Raw genomic sequence first — 20,040 nt, forward strand, 5'->3', positions numbered from 1 at the left:
CAGAACAGACTTTTGGACTCTGTGGGAGAAGGCGAGGGTGGGATGTTCAGATAGAACAGCATTGAAACAAGTATACTATCAAGGGTGAAACAGATCACCAGCCCAGGCTGGATGCATGAGACAAGTGCTCAGGGCTGGTGCACTGGGAAGACCCAGAGGGATGGGATGGAGAGGGAGGTGGGAGGGGGGATCGGGATGGGTAATACATGTAAATCCATGGCTGATTCATGTCAATGTATGACAAAACCCACTACAATATTGTAAAGTAATTAGCCTCCAACTAATAAAAATAAATGGAAAAAAAAAAAAGAAAATCAAGATGTAAGGACTTCCCCCATGTCCAGTGGTCAAGACTCCATGCTTCCACTGCAGAGGGCATAGGTTTGATCCCTAGTCAGAGAAGAAGGATCCTGCATGCTGTGGACCTAAGCTAATTAGGTCCTAATTAACCTAAGTTATAAAGATCAATTTGGTTAAAGGCTGTTTTCTTAGTACCACCCCTGGTTTGTGCAGGAGGAAAAAGTTGTGAGGTGTCTACAGATAACAGTTTATGAAATAAAATGTATTGCTGGGACCTACATCATTGTTAATCAGGCTGGTCTTGGATTACTTTGATGAGGTTATATGTTACAGGTTTTCTCCCTCCAGCTTCTTTGTAAACTCTTAGGGCTGGAGCAATCATTTCACAATATACACATTTATCAGATAATGATGTTGTATCCCTTAAACTTGAAAGTCCCTCAGTCGTGTCTGACTCTTTGTGACCCCATGGACTATACAGTCCATGGAATTCTCCAGGCTGGAATTCTGGAGTAGGTAGCTGTTCCCTTCTCCAGGGGAATCTTTCCAACCCAGGGATCAAACCCATTTCTTGCACATTGCAGGTGGATTCTTTACCAGCTGAGCCACAAGGGAAGCCCATACCTGAGCCATCAGGGAAACCTTAAACTTATGCAATGTTATATGTTAATTTTGTCTCAATAAAACTAGGAAAAAAGAAGACTTATTAGTGTTTAAATGGCAATACTCCCCAAATTATTCTATAGATTCAACATAATCTTGATCAAAATTCTAGTTGCCTTCTTTTTTTTTTCTTGTCTTGAAATGGACAAGCTGATCCTAAAATTTATTTGGAAATGCAAGGGACCCAAAATAGCCAAAACAATCTTGAAAAAGATCAGGTTTGGAGGACTCACACTTCTTCATTTCAAACTTACTACAAAGATAGAGTAATCAAGACAGTGTGGTTCTAAATATGTCTAGGAGAGACATCCAGATCAACTGAATAGAGTTGACAGTCCAAAAATAAACCCATAGGGAATTCCCTGTCTGTTCAGTGGTTAGAACTCAGCACTTTCACTGCCAGGACCTGGGTTCCATCCCTGGTGGGAGAATTAAGGTCCCTCAGGTCAAAAACCCAAACAAACAAAAACCCCCCAAATAAACCCATATATTTTTATAAGGACAACAAGACAATTCAGCAAAGGAAAGAACTGTCTTTTTAATAAATGGTGTTGGAATCAGCTGCATATCTACATGCAACAGAATGGAGTTGGACCCTTAGCTCATATCATACACAGAAATGAACTCAAAATGGATGAAAGACCCAAGTGAAGTCAAAACTATGAAGCATAAAATCCTGAGAGTAACATGCTCAGGAATTTGAGCTTTGTTATATGTGCAACAGGGAAGAGAGAGGTTTAATAAATGGTTTAACACACCTACCCTTTGCTTTCTCTGTGCCAAGCCCTGTGCCAGGCCACAGATTAATCTGCTGCATTCCCTGCCCTCAGGCAGCTGAAGTCTAGTGTGGTAGGTAGACACATACACTCTGACAGTTGTGACATACTGTGCTAAATGTCATTATAGAGTGGGGTTTCTCAGCCACAGCACTGGTAACATTTTGCACAGTCTTTTCTGTGGGAGGCTGTTCTGTGCATTGTAGGATATTTAGTGGGATTTCTGCTCTCTCACACTAGACGCCACTTGCACTCCCCCAATCAAGACAATCAATAATCTAGACAGTCTGGACATTTTTAAATGTCCCTTGAGGAGTGAAATCACCCTGAGTTGAGGGCCACTGTTACAAGGTAAGCACGATGAGATTTTCTTTTTTTTTTTTCATTTATTTTTATTAGTTGGAGGCTAATTACTTTACAATATTGTAGTGGTTTTTGTCATACATTGACATGAATCAGCCATGGATTTACATGTATTACCCATCCCGATCCCCCCTCCCACCTCCCTCTCCACCCAATTCCTCTGGGTCTTCCCAGTGCACCAGGCCTGAGCACTTGTCTCATGCATCCAGCCTGGGCTGGTGATCTGTTTCACCCTAGATAATATACATGTTTTGATGCTGTTCTCTCGAAACATCCCACCCTCGCCTTCTCCCACAGAGTCCAAAAGTCTGTTCTGTACATCTGTGTCTCTTTTTCTGTTTTGCATATAGGGTTATCATTACCATCTTTCTAAATTTCATATATATGTGTTAGTATACTGTATTGGTTTTTATCTTTCTGGCTTACTTCACTCTGTATAAGGGGCTCCAGTTTCATCCATCTCATTAGAACTGATTCAAATGAATTCTTTTTAATGGCTGAGTAATATTCCATGGTGTATATGTACCACAGCTTGCTTACCCATTCGTCTGCTGATGGGCATCTAGGTTGCTTCCATGTCCTGGCTATGATAAACAGTGCTACGATGAACATTGGGGTGCACGTGAGGTTTTCTTTTTGCTGGAGGGTGCCAGTGAAAATATCCTGGACCCCTGAGAAGCCAGTACATTTTTTTCCCAGTTACATCTTGGCTCTCTCTATTTGTTGGGGATTGGAATCTCTTGGGCCCTCTGTAAGGTGCATTTAGCCTCTTTATTCTTTGCCTCCAGGCTGTGGTTGGCGCCATCAGAAAATTCCTAGAGGACACCCCAGACCTGCACCGAGTCTACACCCACCATCCGCTCCTGCTTAGGTTGTTCCTGCTGTATCCAGAGCTGATGAGGAGGTTTGGGCACCGTGTCCTGGAACTTTGGTTCTCCTGGGAAGAGAGCAGCTGTGAGGAGCTGGACGGTGTCCCATCTGCTGGGCAGCCCACCCTTCCCGCCAGCGTAGCAGCCCTGTTTCACATGCTTAGGAGCAGCCCCAGCATCCTACTCATTTTGCTAGTAGGTGACCACTTGCTCCTTTCTACAGTCAGAGGAGATGGGCCCTCTCTCTCTGGGAGCTGGTTTCCTGAGGTCAGGAGGTACCCACAGCTGCTTCTGCCTGCCTCTGGACTTATCACTATTTCCATGCTAGTAGGAGGTCTTTTCAGCTGGCAGGTGCCTGGTAAATCCATACCCTTTCCTAAGTCTGATGGATGTCTGCTCACTCAGAGATATGTGCCTCTCTAATCCCCAGGGGATATACCTCTGAAATGCTGACCTTTGTCACCATTCCCTCTCGCCTGCCTGTCTTAAGTATGCTCTGTTAGCAAGGGTTTGATGTCACAGGGGACCCCTGGGGCATGTAGTGGCAGATATCTGATTGGCAAAGGGACTCAGCCTCTTTTCTGTCATAACTCTCAAGATAATGTTACATGTGTAACACTCTCCCTTGGGCATACCCAGAATTTTTTTTATCATGAGTTTATTGCCTATTCCAATGATTTTTTTGTGTAAGACATTCCTATAATTTCTGTCAGTTTCATCAGTTAGATAAGGAAGCTGCTTGTTTGCAGTTTCTCACACACTGGCTTTATTCCATCTATTTTTCTTTATTATTATAGAGATAACTGCTATTATTATATATATATATATACATATATATATATACATATATATATATATACACACACATATATATATATATTTAAAGTAAATTATTTACATAGTTGACAATTTGTATTTAGTGACCAATTAATGTGACTAGTGGCAGGTCCCAAACTGACAATGTGGTTTAGAACCCCTGCCTTCAAAACCAGTTCACTTACTTGCCCCCTGTCCCTTAGTCCTAGAAGAATGACACAGCCCTTTAGAGGTGACTGGGTGTTCTTTTGATATTCTTATCATCAATAAATATGATTCCCTGATTTTATTGGAGTGACTATGGTGGAAATGGGACTTCCCTGGTGGCTCAGATGGTAAAGCGTCTGCCTACAATGCGGGAGACCCAGGTTCAATCCCTGGGTCGGGAAGATCTCCTAGAGAAGGATATGGCAACCCACTCCAGTATTCTTGCCTGGAAAACCCCATGGACGGAGAAGCCTGGTAGGCTATGGTCAGTCCGTGGGGTCGCAAAGAGTCGGACACAACTGAGTGACTTCACTTTTCACTTTTATGGTGGAAATAACACCTGCGTATTGTATATCTCACTTCCTTAAGTTACCTACTTCTGTCCATATCCACACTCACACGTACACTCCCCCACTCAGACTTAAATCTTCACCCTCTGTCCCTGAGATCTGTCATTCTGTGAAATCTCACATGTGTTGATTTGATAGGGGCCACATTCATGCTTTGGCTCAAATTCTTCCTTGGATGAGGAAGAAAGGGGAATAAGGAATGGGTTAAAAAATAAGCCATTAGTGCATAAGGAAAGATGGGACACAGGGTAGCAATGGACAGAGCTAAGATGCTGGATTTTCTTTGCCAGATAAAGTATTCAGGGTTAGTTCCTCACACATAAGTATTTATAAACCTTTGCTTACCTGTTGAGTTAGGGATCTGAACAGATCTAAGTTTCTCAAAAAAGAAAAAATTCAGATCTTCTGAGGAAGATACTAATCATAGTATCTTATTTTTTTCTTTTTAAACAGATTAAGAAATAGTTTTAGAGAGATTTGCCCAAGGTCACAAGAGCTAAGATTAAAACCCAGATTTTGATTCCCTGTAATTTTTTCCAGTAAACTGAGCTAAATCTCACGATAAGAGAGAAACCAACCCTGACTCAGGGTTTCATCTAATTAGGAGAGCTGTTTGTTTGAGCACAGGAAAGAATTAGATCTAGTTCCTGGCCCATGGGCCAGTGAGGGACTCAGATACAACAAACCCCTAACAACTAGAAGAAGTCTTCTCTGAGCTTTGGTTTCCTCATGTCTAAAATGGAGATAACATGGGGATAAATGAAAGAATATATAGGAGCACTTGTGGTATGCTGTACACAGTAGACTATCATTTACTGATTCCTGACCGACTCTGAACCAGATAAAGAATCTTAATCTCAGAAAGGCTTACTGAGGGCCTTCCCTTGTGGTCCATTGGTTAAGAATCTGCCTTCCAATGCAAGGGATGCAGGTTTGAACCCTGCTTGAGCAGCTAAAAATCCCACATTCCACCTGACAACTAAGCCTGGAAAGACCTGATACAGCCAAATAAATAAACAGTTTTTAAAAAAAGAAGGAAGACTTATTGAATACTGAAGGTCATATAGCTAACAAAGGTCATGAAAATGACCGGAGCCTAAATTAATGAGTTTTTTACGAAACTAGATCCTAGAAACATCAGTGTTAAGAAAGAAGAGCAAGGAACAACTTTGTTGTTTTGTTCATGTGTATAATTCCTACCATTGCTTCCCAGCTTCTAGCTGCAGGAGGGGAAAGAGTCTAAAAATATGTGTTGGTACCAATTTCTGTTTCTGATATGGGTAATTAACAGCTGAAAACAAAGCTGTTAATTGCCACTCTTACCAACGGGTGGTCTTTCACGTGGGTTGTTTATATGTAAAAAGCAGTGATGTCATAGAAGCTCTGTTTGTTCCCTGCTTGGGCCATGTGCCTCTGGTTGACCCAGTCCCAGAGAGTTCTGGATGACTCTGGACAGGAGAGGCTTCAGAGTGGGCCATGCTCCACCCAGAGCCTCCTCACTAACCCACATGATGGGGTGCACCCCTTCCCCTGGCATTTATCACAGCTGCCAAATATCTAATAGCCCCCCTCCTTTGGCACTTTTAACATTCACTAACTTAGGTTTCTTTTTTTTTTTTTTTTCTATAACTTAGGTTTCTAAGAGACCAGCTTTGGCAGTCAGGCAGCCATGTGCTGGTGAAGGAGCAGAACTAGGAAACTGGTTTGGCTGTGGGTCCTGTGACCTTAGACAAATCACACCTCATCTGGCTTCAGCCTCATACTCTATAAAGTAAAAAGGTTGATGGAAATGAACTGAGATTCCCTTTAGCCTTCTTATTCTGAGATCCTCTCCTTCCAGAGGTGTCTTCTGAGTCTCTGTGTGTATGTGTATGTGCGTGCTCAGTCATGTCCAACTCTTTGCAACCCCACGGAATGTAGCCCAACAAGCTCCTCTGTCCATGGAATTTTCTAGGCAATAATACTGGAGTGGGTTGCCATTTCCTACTCCAGGGGATCTTCCCAACCAAGTCCCTACAAGGTAACAAAGATGAAGCCAACCTCATCCCTGCCTTTCCTTAAATCATAGTGGCTATAGAATTTATAATGCCCCTGCTTTCTTGACAGGCAAACTAGTTAATCTGCCCCAGTTTACTGATTTGAAAAACTGGAAGAGTTATGAAGATACAGATAATGTATAGACAAACATGTAACTACAGTTTAAACACAGAACAATACCTGACATTATTAGGTCCTAACTGAGTGATTGCTATTGATGTTGTCAATAAAAATTAATCAACAGTCTATCTCAGAAGGAAATGGCATATTTATTTGAGCCAACCCGAGAATTATAACCTGGTAGACAGTCTTTCAGAAATCTCTGAGGGGAATTCCCTGGCAGTCAGGTGGTTAGGACTCAGTGCTTCCAGTATAGGGAGCACAGGTTCCATGCCTGGTCCATTAACTAAGATCTTGAAAACCATGTGGTGTGGCCAAAAAAGTAAATTAAGAAAGTAAAATAAAAAGCTCTGAGGACTGTTCTGCCCATAAGAGGTCAAAGCACAGTGATTTAAGTTTTTGAGACAAATGGTTAAATGACATATTATTGATCGTTTACACAATTTAAATCTATACATACAAAGGTAGTAGTGGATCACAGGTCATCATGGTCCCTTGCAGAATTAGGAAGGAAATTATCTCCTAAAGACTTATGAGTTGTGACCGTTGATGAGATTGAGAAAGAATGGTATCTCCTCAGGAGGTCTGGTTAATTCAGATGCACAATACACACTAAAAGGGGAGGAAGAGGCCCAAGCTAGCAAAGAAAAATTTTATGTTTAAATGTTTCTCATTGTGCCATAAAATATGAATTATTTCATCAGTATTATAGTTGTTTCTCTGGCAGCTGTGGGGGTTTTTAGAGAGCCAAGTACAGACGCCCCTGTGCTACCCAGTGATCAGCACGTCTGGGTTTGTCTGGCCGGTTGCCTGTAATCATGGATCTGTGTGTCAGGAGCTAGGAGTCTGTGTGTGATACTGGTTTTGTGGCACCCAGCCCCCTCTGCCCTGCCCAGAGGAACTGGCCTGTTTGAGCTGGAAGGTGCAGGAGCTCTCAGTGGGATAGTCTCTGGTGTAGCTTCTGCTGACTTCCCCTTTAACATATACTCATTAACTCTGAAAGCAAATAAAAAGCAATGTTCTTTCCCGCCTTCTGAAACCAAGGCCTTTACTCCTTGGGGCAGAAATAGCCAGATGCCATGGTGGAGACAGGGCCTGATTTGGTCCTTGCTTCTCTTCCTGTGTCCTGAATCTGTCCTAACCCATCCTGTCCTTGCCCTGTGACATCTCCACCCCCACCCCCTTCTCCCTTAAGGCACACTCAGGTCCCATTGGAGTTGGGAGTGTGTTAGTCACTTAGTCGTATCTGACTCTTTGTGATCCAAGTCCTACCCTTGGGACTGTAGCCTGCCAAGCTCCTCTATCCATGGGATTCTCCCGGCAATGATACTGAAGTGGGTAGCCATTCCCTTCTCCAGGGGAATCTTCCTGACCCAGGGTCTTCTGCACTGTAGGCAGATTCTTTACCATCTGAGCCACCAGGGATTCAAATCCTAACTGTGCCACTTACTGTTTATGTGAGCTTTGGCACATCACACAATCTCTCTGAGCCTCTGTTTTCTCCCATTTAGGATGGATTTATTTGACAGGATGATGCATGGTAGGTCCTGGGTGAGTGCTTCCTTCCCCAGGTTCTGTGACAGCATTATTTGGGGCCCTTCTCCAGCCCCTCTTCTTCACTGTTCAACTGTCCCCAACTATAATGCCCTTTGAGCTCTGGCTTCCTTCTCTCCTGCTCAGGACCTCATCTGTTCCAGTCCCATGGACATAGCCCGCAAGGTACTGATCGTCCTAAAGACCTTTCTGAGGAGGAATGAAGATGTCCAAGTGGGCGGTCTCATCAGAGGCCACTTCCTGATGATCCTACAGCATCTGCTGGTGGAGCATGGGTCCTCCCCCTCAGGAGGTCAGCCTGTAGCTGCTGGGGGCATGTTAGACCTGAAGGAAGGTCACTGAGGAGTGGGCCTCTCTACTGTGATGAGGTCTGCTCTGGGAGAGAGAATCTGAGTTTTCTCTGCAAAAGACAAGTCAGGCCAGTGGGGCATCAAGCAAGAAACTTTTATCTTCTTCCTCTTGTGGGAGAGTGGGTGTTCAGCATACTTGTGTGTGTGTATGTGTGTGTGTTGTGTGTGTGGTTTGAGTGTGCTTATGTTTCATGTCTGCATGGGTGGGTGTGTTTGATGCATGTATGCATATCCCTACCCTGCGCAGCATGTGCTCAGAGAATTTGTCACAAGAATGGCAGTCCCCAGTTGGGAAGAAAGAAGCGGTAAATGTTGGGGAGCTGAGGGAGGCAGCAACAGCCAGCAGGGGCAAAGGGAGGGAGTGGATCTGTGATGGATTGGAAGCTCCTGTTGAGATCCAAAAGGATGGTTTCCAAATCTGGAATGGGACTCCCTGGAGTCACAAAAGCTTGATATTTGGTACAGTGTGAAAGGCTGGGATTAGTTTGGTTTTTCCCCTACTCTTAGAAAGTTGAACTTTTAAATTTTCAAGCAATTAAGAGGAAGTGGGTGGAGAATTATGGCTCACTTGGTCCAGTTCTGTTGAGGGCGGGGGTTTGGAGGCATGTTTAAGGGGATCTCAGTTCAGTTCAGTTCAGTCGCTCAGTCGTGTCCAACTCTTTGCGACCCCATGAACTGCAGCACACCAGGCCTCCCTGTCCATCACCAACTCCCGGAGTTTACCCCAACTCATGTCCATTGAGTTGGTGATGCCATCCGACCATCTCATCCTCTCTTGTCCCCTTCTCCTCCTGCCCTCAATCTTTCCCAGCATCAGGGTCTTTTCCAGTGAGTCAGCTCTTCGCATCAGGTGGCCAAAGTACTGGAGTTTCAGCTTCAACATCAGTCCTTCCAATGAACACTCAGGACTGATCTCCTTTAGGATGGACTGGTTGGATCTCCTTGCAGTCTAAGGCACTCTCAAGAGTCTTCTCCAACACCACAGTTCAAAAGCATCCATTCTTTGGTGCTCAGTTTTCTTTATAGTCCAACTCTCACATCCATGCGTGACTACTGGAAAAACCATAGCCTTGACTAGACAGACTTTTGTTGACAAAGTAATGTCTCTGCGTTTTGATATGCTGTCTAGGTTGGTCATCACTTTCCTTCCAAGGAGTAAGCGTCTTTTAATTTCATGGCTGCAATCACCATCTGCAGTGATTTTGGAGCCCAAAAAAATAGCGTCAGCCACTGTTTCCACTGTTTCCCCATCTATTTGTCATGAAGTGATGGGACCAGATGCCATGATCTTAGTTTTCTGAATGTTAAGCTTTAAGCCAACTTTTTCACTCTCCTCTTTCACTTTCATCAAGAGGGTCTTTAGTTCTTCTTCACTTTCTGCCATAAGGTTGGTGTCATCTGCATATCTGAGGTTATTAATATTTCTCCTGGCAATCTTGATTCCAGCTTGTGCTTCTTCCAGCCCAGCGTTTCTCATGATATACTCTGCATATAAGTTAAATAAGCAGGGTGACAATATACAGCCTTGACGTACTCCTTTTCCTATTTGGAACCAGTCTGTTGTTCCATGTCCAGTTGGCCTGCATACAGGTTTCTCAAGAGGCTGGTCAGGTGGTCTCGTATTCCCATCTCTTTCAGAATTTCCCACAGTTTATTGTGATCCACACAGTCAGAGTCTTTGGCATAGTCAATAAAACAGAAATAGATGTTTTTCTGGAACTCTCTTGCTTTTTTGATGATCCAGCGGATGTTGGCAATTTGATCTCTGGTTCCTCTGCCTTTTCTAAAACCAGCTTGAACACCTGGAAGTTCACGTATTGCTGAAGCCTGGCTTGGAGAATTTTGAGCATTACTGTATTAGTGTGTGAGATGAGTGCAATTGTGCAGTAGTTTGAGCATTCTTTGGCATTGCCTTTCTTTGGGATTGGAATGAAAACTGACCTTTTCCAGTCCTGTGGCCACTGCTGAGTTTTCCAAATTTGCTGACATATTGAGTGCAGCACTTTCACAGCATCATCTTTTAGGATCTGAAACAGCTCAACTGGAATTCCATCACCTCCACTAGCTTTGTTCGTAGTGATGCTTCCTAAGGCCCACTTGACTTCACATTCCAGGATGTCTGGATCTAGATGAGTGATTACACCATCGTGATTATCTGGGTCGTAAAGATCTTTTTTGTATAGTTCTTCTGTGTATTCTTGCCACCTCTTCTTAATATCTTCTCTTCTGTTAAGGGGATCTGGAGGAGCTGAATCCTTCCTTTTCAGGGAAGAAGCCACACCTAACTGATAATAGTGTTTAAGGATCATGAGATTTCTTGAAAACCCATAGTGGAAAGACTGTGAGCCTTGGATTCAGATTTGGGTTCAAGTCCTGGCCCTGCCAGTCACTGTGGGACCTGGGAGATGTCAGTTAGCCTCTCTGGGCCTCAGTTTTCTTAAGTGTAAAATAGAAATGACAGTCCCCACTTCCCATGATTTTAAAGAGGATTAAGTGAAATAATGAATTCTCTTATCCAACCCAGAGTTGGCACTCAGTCTGTCAGTCGCCCCTTTTCCAAATAAAGAAGACAGGAAATAGGGGTGAATCCCAAAGAACTATTTACCACTGGTCGGGTGGTGGTGGTGATCTGTCTGTCAGTCCCCCTGACCAGCTCTTCTTGTTCCTAACAGCCTCCGGGAACCTGCCTTTGCTGTTGAGCCTCCTCTCATTAGTGCAGCTGAGGAATGAGTCAGAGCAAGAACTGGACAGCATGGCCATGAAGCTGCTTCACCAAGGTGCTTGGGACAGTGCCTGAGGGCCCAGGGCTGGGCAGGCTGTGGGTCGACCCTCATAGTGCTGGCCTTGGTCTTTTCTTCCACCCTTTCACCTTTTGGAAGAAGCTGGTGGGTCAGTTTATTCCTGTGGGCTTCTCTCTCTTTTTTTGAGTAGAGAAGGGTTTATTGCAGGGCCATGCAAGAATGGGGACTCATGCCCCCCACAAACCGAGACCCCCCGAAGTTGAATGATTTCAACAAAGCATTTTTAAAGGCAATGTGAGGGATGAGAGTTGCAGGGTATATGATCAGCCCATGCACAGTTCTCTGACTGGTTGATCTCCTATGGGCTTCTTGATAAAGGACCTTACAGATCTTCTGCTCGTCCTCTGGGAATGTTTGGAGAACAAAAACCAAAACAAGTCACTGTGACAAGCTCCAGAATCAAGAAGGCCTGATTTTTGATCTCAGCTTAATCACTAGTTATGCAACCTTGGGCAACCTCTAGCCTTTGTGAGCCTTTGGTTCCTCATAAGTAAGATAACAGTGTGTACTGATTTAGGGTTGATGTAAGGAGTAATTTTAAATGTAGAATGCCACGGGGTGCTTGGCACAGAGTAGGCCTTCAGAGGGTACTGTCTATATATCCTTCATTTTTCCTGGCACAAGCTCTGTTCTCCACCTCACCCTGCAGCTGACTCAGGATCTGATGATCCAGTTCACAGATCTCTAGGCCTTTTCCCTCCCTGCACCCCAAACCTTATTAGGATCTTTTATTGCTCGTTGATGCAGCCATCAGTTCATAGGCAGCACCCTCAGGAAGATTTGTTGAGGAAAGTTTGAAATTAATAGGAAAAATGGTGTGTCTCTAGTCCCTGTGGAGTGTCATGTCCTCTGGCCACAGGGGAGCATGGTTTTTTCCCTGCCTGGAGCCCAGATCTCCTCATGAGAAGATCAGTGTCCAGCCTGGCCTGGTGCTGGTCATTGCCTGCCTGTCTTATCAGGTGACACTCAGCCAGGAGGGAGGTTTGTGTGTGACAAAAACAGCTGTCAAAAGGGCCTCTAACAGGGAGACATGACAGACTGAAATATATACATGAAATGAGTATGTATTTACATATAACCCTTGAATAGTTTTATTTGCGAGCATTGAGAGTAGAGGACTGTGGTTCAAGGGTGGGGCTGTGGTTGGGAGGGGCCTAGCTGTCTAGGCCCCTCATGAGCCATGTAAAGTCAAGTGTGATATGGCTGCTAGAAAAGTGAGTGAGGACTTAGGTAGGTTTATATCTAGGATGGTGGGGGCAGAGGAGCAAGGGCTGGTACTTCCCAGGAGGAAGGGGTTGTGCTCTGTAGACGTCTACTCCACAGTGTTGAAACTGCTCTGGTGAGGCAGGTGGAGTATGAGGAGGCGCTTAACCTTGCCTTGAGAGATTAAGGGAGAATTCACGAGGGAGGTGAAGTCTGAGCTGAATCTTGATTGCTGAATCGGAGGAAAGGTGTTAGCTAGATGGAGTGGTATGAGAGAGAGAATGTGGCAAGTTTAGGGAACTGCTCGTCGATAGCTACAGACCTCCCCTGGGAAGGTGGTGAGTGCCTATTGCTGAAAGAATTCAGAGACTGAATCATCTTTCTGCTGATGGTGGCAAGTTGGCCTACATAACCTCTGCAGACTCTGCAACCTGGAGCCTGGCTGGCACAAGTGCTGTCAGAGGCTGCCTTTTGACCTCCTAAACTTGTGCAGTCTGTTCATACATGCAGCTGTGGGCTGCTTGCCTGATGTTCATTCCGATGGAGAGTGTGAACATGTCTTTGGGTTTTTCACTGCTTCTTTCCATTGGCAATAACATCAGGGACACCTGGTTTGTTCTTGATCCCCAAGACTGACATCTGAAATTAGCCAGTTGAGGGCCATTAGCTTTAAGACGTGTGAGTGCTGGGGCTCCCAAGGACTCTGATCTCTTGCAGTGAGCAAGCTGTGTGGGACATGCAGCCCCGCTGACTCGGACATCCTGCAGCCCTCCTTCAACTTCCTGTACTGCAGCCTTCACCAGACCACGCTGGGCAGTCAGAGAAGAGGTGCTGGGGCCCAGGCTGGCACAGTGAAGAGGAAGGGAGGGTGCTGGGCAGTGTCTGGGGCTCTTGCTGCCCTCAGTTCTTCCATCTTAAAAAAATAAATAAATAAGGGTGTGTGTGGCTGGAACGGATGGTCATAAGGTCCTTTCTGGTTCCAATAACCTTTGGTTTCAAAATGAAGCTGGGACCTCTAGGGCCTCCAGGTGACCCTTTTGTTCATTCACAGTGCATATGTGAAGCACCTTCTGGGTACTAATTGAGCACCACCTGCTCTGCCCAACCCTCTGCAGCTGCTGCAGTGCTTCTGAGCAGCACGGCCCTGATAGAGCTTCTGGAGAAGATGCTGGCGCTGACCTGGGCTGAAGAGGGCTCTCCCAGGACCGGGCTCCTCTGCTCCGCCTGGCTCCTCACTGCCTCCTTCTCTGCCCAGCAGCACCAAGGCAGTCTTCAGGTTAGTCTCTAACTGCTGTAGCTTTGGGGCATGGGTGTCACTCAAAGGAGCAATGAAGATCTGAGTTCTGGTCTCAGCTCTGTGGCTTATTACCTATGTAACCTTAGTGAAGTATTTATCTCTTTGAGCTTCAGTTTCCTTGCCTACAAAACAGGAGAGTAACATGCAAGGCTGTTGTCAGGTTGATTTACATTGATCCATTTAGCACACATGGATCACCTACATGCCAGGCGGTACTTTAGGAACAGAGGAATAAAAAATGAATACAGTATACACCCCACACTTAGGGAACTTGTGTTGTAATCTTTAAGCAAAGCTTTGAAAGGTAAGTAAGACTGTGCCAGGCGAGGGGAAGAGGATGCTAGGCAAAGAGAATGAGATGAGCACAGGCCTGAAGCTGCACAAGTTTAAGACATGATTTATGTATTTGAAGAGTGGTGAGGTATCACATGCCAGGGTGTAGGGAGTGGACTGTCCAGCTGAACGGGAAGGCAGAATCCAGCCATGATCTTGAAGTGGTGGGTGGCAAGCTGTGATGTGCCATATACATAGAGCTGTCATGTGACTGTTAGAGAAGGTGATGAGGGGAACAGAAGCGCCATGGACTTATCCACAGAACACCTTTCCTCTCAGCCCCTCCCCCTTGTATGACCTTGGCATCCTAGTGCCCTGCATGGGCTCCTCTGTGGGCTGCTCCACTTTTGAGTGCTTCCCTTAAGGCTGGCTACTCCTGGTGGATGTAAACCATAGCCTACCCCTCGAGGAATCCTCTCACTGTGCCCAGCTTTTTGCCAACCTAATGCCAGGCAAACACTCACTGGTATAGAATTGAAGTGAGTCTTAAAATTTTGGCTTCTATTCAGTAAACTGGCAGATCTGCACTATAGCAGATCCTCAGGTAGTTGCTAGTGGGGTCAATTTGGGACAGGACCCTCTCCTGCTTTTCTCTATTGGGCCCACCCCTGCCCCTGCAGCCACCTGCCTGGATGGAAGCCTGTACCACGTCATCAGTTCTGCCCTGGCCCTCAGCTCACACCCAGCCAGTCACCTAACTGCCTCTGCTCCAGGTCCTCCCTTCTGCTCTCGTTCAGGCCTGATCATTCGTCCTCAACATCAAGGCAGCCTGTTCACATTCTGCTGGTCCCAGCCTCTCCGTTCCCCTGCCTCTATATCCCCACAGCACAGTCTGTCCACACTTTCCCTCTGCCCACTATCCTTCAGCACCTTTCTGTTTTCTTCATGGCTGCTGAGACCCTACCTACTAGGCCCCCCCTGCAGCCTTACTTCCTGTCATTCTGCCCTCCTCTTCAGAGCACATGCTTGCTCTTCTCCCAGTTCACTGTGCTCTTTCACATTTCCATACCTTGTTTTGTTTGTTTCTGGTTGATTTTTAGTAGCTGTTATTTTTCAGACAGCTTTAGATTTACAAAAAAATTGAGCAGATAGCACAGAACTTGCACACAGCTTCCCCTACTAACAGATTAGTATAGCATCTGAATATCTTTATACAAGTTGGTTCTGCTTAGAACCTGCCAATTCCATCAGCCAACAAGCATTTTTGAGGAAATGCTTTGTGCAAAACGGTGATAGATCCAAGTGGAGGAGAAGCTGCCTAAAGGCAGCTCATGTTCTGGGTAAGGAGAGCAGAGCACACTCACAGCTTTGAACCTGTTGCCTAAACTAACCCCTCACTTTGGTCACTGCTTTGACGTCAAGGAGCACATTCACAGTACTGATCCTCAGCTATTCTTCACAATGGCTCTGGCAGGAGTGAAAGCAGGTGGTACTGTTCACGTTTCACAGGTGAAGGATGTAAGACAGGCTGAGAGGTGCAGGGCAGTGGCTTGTCCACAGCCACTCAGCTGGCAAGTGGCAGAGCCAGAATTTTGAATCTGGGCCATCTGACTCCAGGTCTGAGTTAGGTAGATGGTGGGCTGAGGTGGAGATGGACTTACAGATAAGGCCAGGATCAGTTCCTCCCTGGTGCAGATGCTCTCTGTGGATGGGGGAAATTTGGGAGAAGCAGGGTTCTCCAGGTCTGGGCTTGATTTTCCTCCTCAAGCTCCTGAATCCAGGTGAGGTTCACAAGACCCTGTGTGGCCCTCTCTGTCCTTCTGGGTATGTGTATGAAGGTACACGAGATATTGTGGCAGGTTATTTTCTCCTCAGGCTCCCAGAAAGTGGGGGTTATGCCTTTACCCCATGCTCTGCCAGGTTCATCAGACATTGTCCGTGGAACTGGACCAAGTACTGAAGGCCCTCAGCATCCCGAAGAAAAAGGCTGCACTGCTGTCAGGTGTGGGGCCAAGGGCCTACAGCAGGGAGAAGAAAAACCTTTCCCCTAGATCCTGAGATGGGACCACCCCACCCAGACCAGACTGTGGTCACCCCACTATATCTCCATGGTCTTCCCCCTGTAACAGAGCTGGGCACAGGGAGGTGGGGAATGAGACAGGAACTGGGTGTAAGGATTTTCCTACTTTCAGCTGCCATATTACGCTTCCTGCGGACAGCCCTGCAACAAAACTTCTCCTCTGCCCTGGTTGCCCTACTGCCCTCAGGGGCCCAGTCACTGCCAGCCCCTGAGGACACTGTCCTATCTCCACTGGGAACATCACAAGTGCTGTCCCTGGTCATCGGACTGCAGAACCTTCTGGTGCAGGTAAGGCCCTTGCCAAGTGCGACCCTGGCAGTGGAGCCTGGTTCTCCCAGGATGACAGCAGGAAGGGGTAGCTGCCTGTCAAGACCCTGGTATTCCCACCAAGGCCTGGAGAGTAGCTTGACTGGTTTTAAAGTTACAGTGACAGAAACAAAACTCAAATTGTCTCATAACTGAGAAGTCCAAGGGCCAAAACAGGCTTTAGGCACATCTGGGATCCCAGAGGCTCAGAGAGTGTCATCAGAGCTCTGTCTGTCTTATCTCCTGGCTCTGCGTTTCTCTCAGCTTTCTTCTCATGGGATGGTAGGATAACCTAGAGCAGCTCTTGGCTTATATCCTGTCAGAAAGAAAGTTTCTATATCTCAGTAGCCCCCAGAATTGAATCTCATGAGCCTGGCTTGGTAATGTGCTAGTCACTCTGCTTGAAACATGGGGTGTTCTGATTGGCCTGACTTGTGCCTCTCCTGGAGGATGGGGCATATGGTCAGCTCTCCATAACTCACATGGACTGAACATAAGAGAGGAGTGTTTCTGCAAAATAAAATTGTTCTCAGAAGAAGGAGGAATGGATCCTGGACAAGCAAAAAGTGGCCAATCTTGAGTACCTGGGAAAAAGTTGGAAGTTCCCAACTCTTAACTGGTTAAGAGTTAATTTTTGATTGGAGAAGGAGAAAGGACACAAGGCCTAGACTTGGGGGTTGTTAGGGAGAATGTTTCCCCTGTTCTGCATTTCATTAAGATAGTCACCACTTTTTTGTGCTAACTCAGTGCCAAGCACTCGTTAGATACTCTGTACCCATATCTCATCAAACCCTCTTAGCAACCCAAGTAATCTTTTTATCCCCACTTAGCAAAATTAAGTAACCTTGGCCAGGATCCTGTAGATGGTAAGTAGTCAAGCAAGGATTCAAATCCAGATCTGCCTCATAACTTAACCTCCAGGTTGCTGTGTTCCAAAGGATAGCATGAGGAGAACATAGGATTTTTTTGGTTAGTTTGTTACATTAAAAAAAATCAGTCTTACTGAGATATAACTTACATGTAGTAAAATTCACTGATTTAAGTGTAATTAGATGAGTTTTGACAAATATATACAGTTTTGTGAACACCACCACAATCACGGTATAGGTCTCCAGCACCACAAAAAGCTCCCGTGTATTGCTTTGTAGTCAGTCCCCTCCCCATCCCTGACCCTTGGCAAACACTGATCTGCTTGCTGGCACTACAGCTGTACCATTTCTAGAATTCCATGTAAATGAAATCATAGATTATGTTGCCTGTGTGTCTGTCTTCTTCAACTTAGCTTAATGCTTCTGAGGTTCACTCATGCTGCTGTGTGTACCAGTGCTTTGTTTCTATGTACGGGTGAGTAGCGGCCTATTACCTGGCTCTCCCACAGTCTGTTTATCCATTTACCTGCTGCTTCCTGGTGGCTCATAGGGTGAAGAGTCTGGCTGCAGTGTGGGAGACCTTCAGTCTCTGGGTCGGGAAGATCCCCTGGAGAAGGAAATGGCAACCTACTTCAGTATTTGTGCCTGGAAAATTCCACGGATGGAGAAGCCTAGCGGGCTACAGTCCACAGGGCCACAAAGAGTTGGACATGACTGAGCGACAAACACAACACTGATAGCTATTTGGGACTTCCAGACTTTTGGTTATTTTGAATAAAGACTGAAGTACAAGTCTTTGTGTAAATATCCATTTTTACTTCTCTTGGGTAAAATACCTAGGAGTGGGATTGCTGGGTCAAATGACATATTAGTTTTCTGTTGCTGTGTATCTACACACCACAAATGTAATAGCTTAACACAGCACCCACTTGTTATCTGACAATTCTTTATGCTGGAAGTCTGGGTGGGCTTAACCAGGTTCTTCACTTAAGAGTCTCACAAGGCTGAAATCAAGTTATTGCTCAGGCTGGGTGCTTATCTGGGAGATCAAGGAAAGAAACACTTCTTTCTTAGTTTGATGTGGGGGGAGCTCTTTCATCTCTTTAAGGTTGCCCCTATTCTGTCTTACATGGCCCCTGTATCCTCTAACCAGCCAGTGCATGTTGAGTCCTTCTCCTACTTCCAGTCTCTCTGGTTCTTCTGCCACTAGCCAAAGAAAACTCTGCTTTTAGAGAAACTGGTGTGATCAGATTGGACCAACCCAAACAATCTCCCTTTTGCCATATAATGTAACCTAATCACAGGAGTAACATCTGGGAGCAAAGGTCATGGGACCATCTTAAAATTCTGCCTACAACATATGGTAAGCGTATGTCTATAAGAAACCATCAAACTATTTTCCAAAGCGGCTACACCATTTCGCCTTCCCATTAGGAGTGCACGAGAGTTCTATTTGCTTCACATTCTTGCCAATACTTAGTATTTATTGTCAGTCACAGTTAGCTATTGGTGAGCATGTGGTGTTATCTCAAGGTGATTTTAATTTGCATTTCCTTAATGACTAATGATAATAAGCTCTTTTCATGTGCTTATTAGAGCATAAAATTTTGTTTGGTAAAAGCTTCTGCTTTAAGAAAAAACCTACCCATGCTGACTTAGATAAACTGCGGGGCTCTTATAGCATCTGTAATTTGTGAATTGCTTAAAGGGTCCCAGGGCCCACTCTTTTCTGGAACAGAACAGTCTGTCAAATGTTGGTAAATCATCAGTATACACACTGTGATTTGTGTGTGAGTGAGAGATGAAACCAACCAACGTCTTGATTTTCTACAGAGTCACAATCCCCAATCTGAAATCCTGAAATCCAATTGTTTTGAAAACCAAATGTTTTTTTCTTGGTTGGCAGCAAAATTCATTAATAGTGAAATCTGATGTGTACGTCTGTGGGTTTTGTTGTTTTTTTGCAGAAGGACCCTCTGTTGTCCCACGCCTGTGTCGGCTGCCTGGAGGCCTTGCTTGACTACCTGCATGCTCGGAGCCCAGACTTTGGTACAAACCCTCCCTCTTCTCTGATGTTCTCATGGGGGTGGTTGGAGGGAGCCAGCACCTGCCATGACACCCTCCCACCCCAAACTCCCATCCCCTGTTCTGTGATTCATACCCTTCTTTTTTGGTTTGCGGGATGTCAATTCCCCTACCAGGGACTGAACCTGAGTCATGGCAGTGAAAGCCCAGAATCCTAACGCTAGGCCACCAGGGAGCTCCCTGATTCACATTCATCTTGTTTAATTCTTTTAACAATACTGCAAGGGCACTGCTATGTCCATTATACAGATGAGGACACTGAAGTTCAGGGATGTCAAGCAACTTGCCCCACATAGCTCTTGCATGGCAGAGCTCCTCCCACATATAATGGGATATATGGTCTCCCTGTGCCATGCAGCGTGGGTGGATAGAAGCCCAGGAAAAAAGAAACCCCTGGAGTCAGCTTGTTCAATGCCCTGCCTCTAGTGGAGCAACCCGTTTTTTGAGCCAATAGGAGAAAGTTTTCTTTATCAGTGTTCCACGGCCTTCAGAAAAGCAGCATTAACAACACGATGACTGGTGTTTCCCATAGCCCTCCATGTGGCCTGCCAGCCCTGGAATCGGTTTTTGATGTTTACTCTCTTGGAAGCTGGAGAGAATTCCTTCCTCAAACCTGAAATCTTGAGACTTATGACCCTGGTAAGTATAGAATGGATGTCTTGTGGTCTGAAGAGTGTCATCCTCCAAGAAGGTAGAGGGGCTGGGTGGGCCTTCACCCTAC

General features: G+C 45.5%; 1 protein-coding gene across 5 annotated transcripts in view; it reads left to right on the forward strand.

Moving 5' to 3' along the window:
• MEI1 (meiotic double-stranded break formation protein 1) overlaps positions 1 to 20,040 on the forward strand; it is a 55,218-nt gene that overhangs the window by 31,463 nt on the left and 3,715 nt on the right. For 4 of the 5 annotated variants that reach the window (XM_020876896.2, XM_020876897.2, XM_070453433.1 and 1 more), the window contains 9 exons: positions 2,891 to 3,166; positions 8,182 to 8,347; positions 11,078 to 11,182; positions 13,127 to 13,237; positions 13,525 to 13,685; positions 15,900 to 15,981; positions 16,172 to 16,347; positions 19,202 to 19,283; positions 19,852 to 19,958. In XM_020876896.2, the coding sequence (XP_020732555.1) occupies positions 2,891 to 3,166; positions 8,182 to 8,347; positions 11,078 to 11,182; positions 13,127 to 13,237; positions 13,525 to 13,685; positions 15,900 to 15,981; positions 16,172 to 16,347; positions 19,202 to 19,283; positions 19,852 to 19,958 (1,266 nt within the window). Of the gene's footprint in view, positions 1 to 2,890; positions 3,167 to 8,181; positions 8,348 to 11,077; positions 11,183 to 13,126; positions 13,238 to 13,524; positions 13,686 to 15,899; positions 15,982 to 16,171; positions 16,348 to 17,784; positions 18,027 to 19,201; positions 19,284 to 19,851; positions 19,959 to 20,040 lie in introns of those variants that run through there. The other variant, XM_070453434.1, reaches the window with a different exon arrangement.

The sequence above is a fragment of the Odocoileus virginianus genome, chromosome 23, assembly GCF_023699985.2.
Source record: "Odocoileus virginianus isolate 20LAN1187 ecotype Illinois chromosome 23, Ovbor_1.2, whole genome shotgun sequence".
Classification (NCBI taxonomy): Eukaryota; Metazoa; Chordata; class Mammalia; order Artiodactyla; family Cervidae; genus Odocoileus; species Odocoileus virginianus.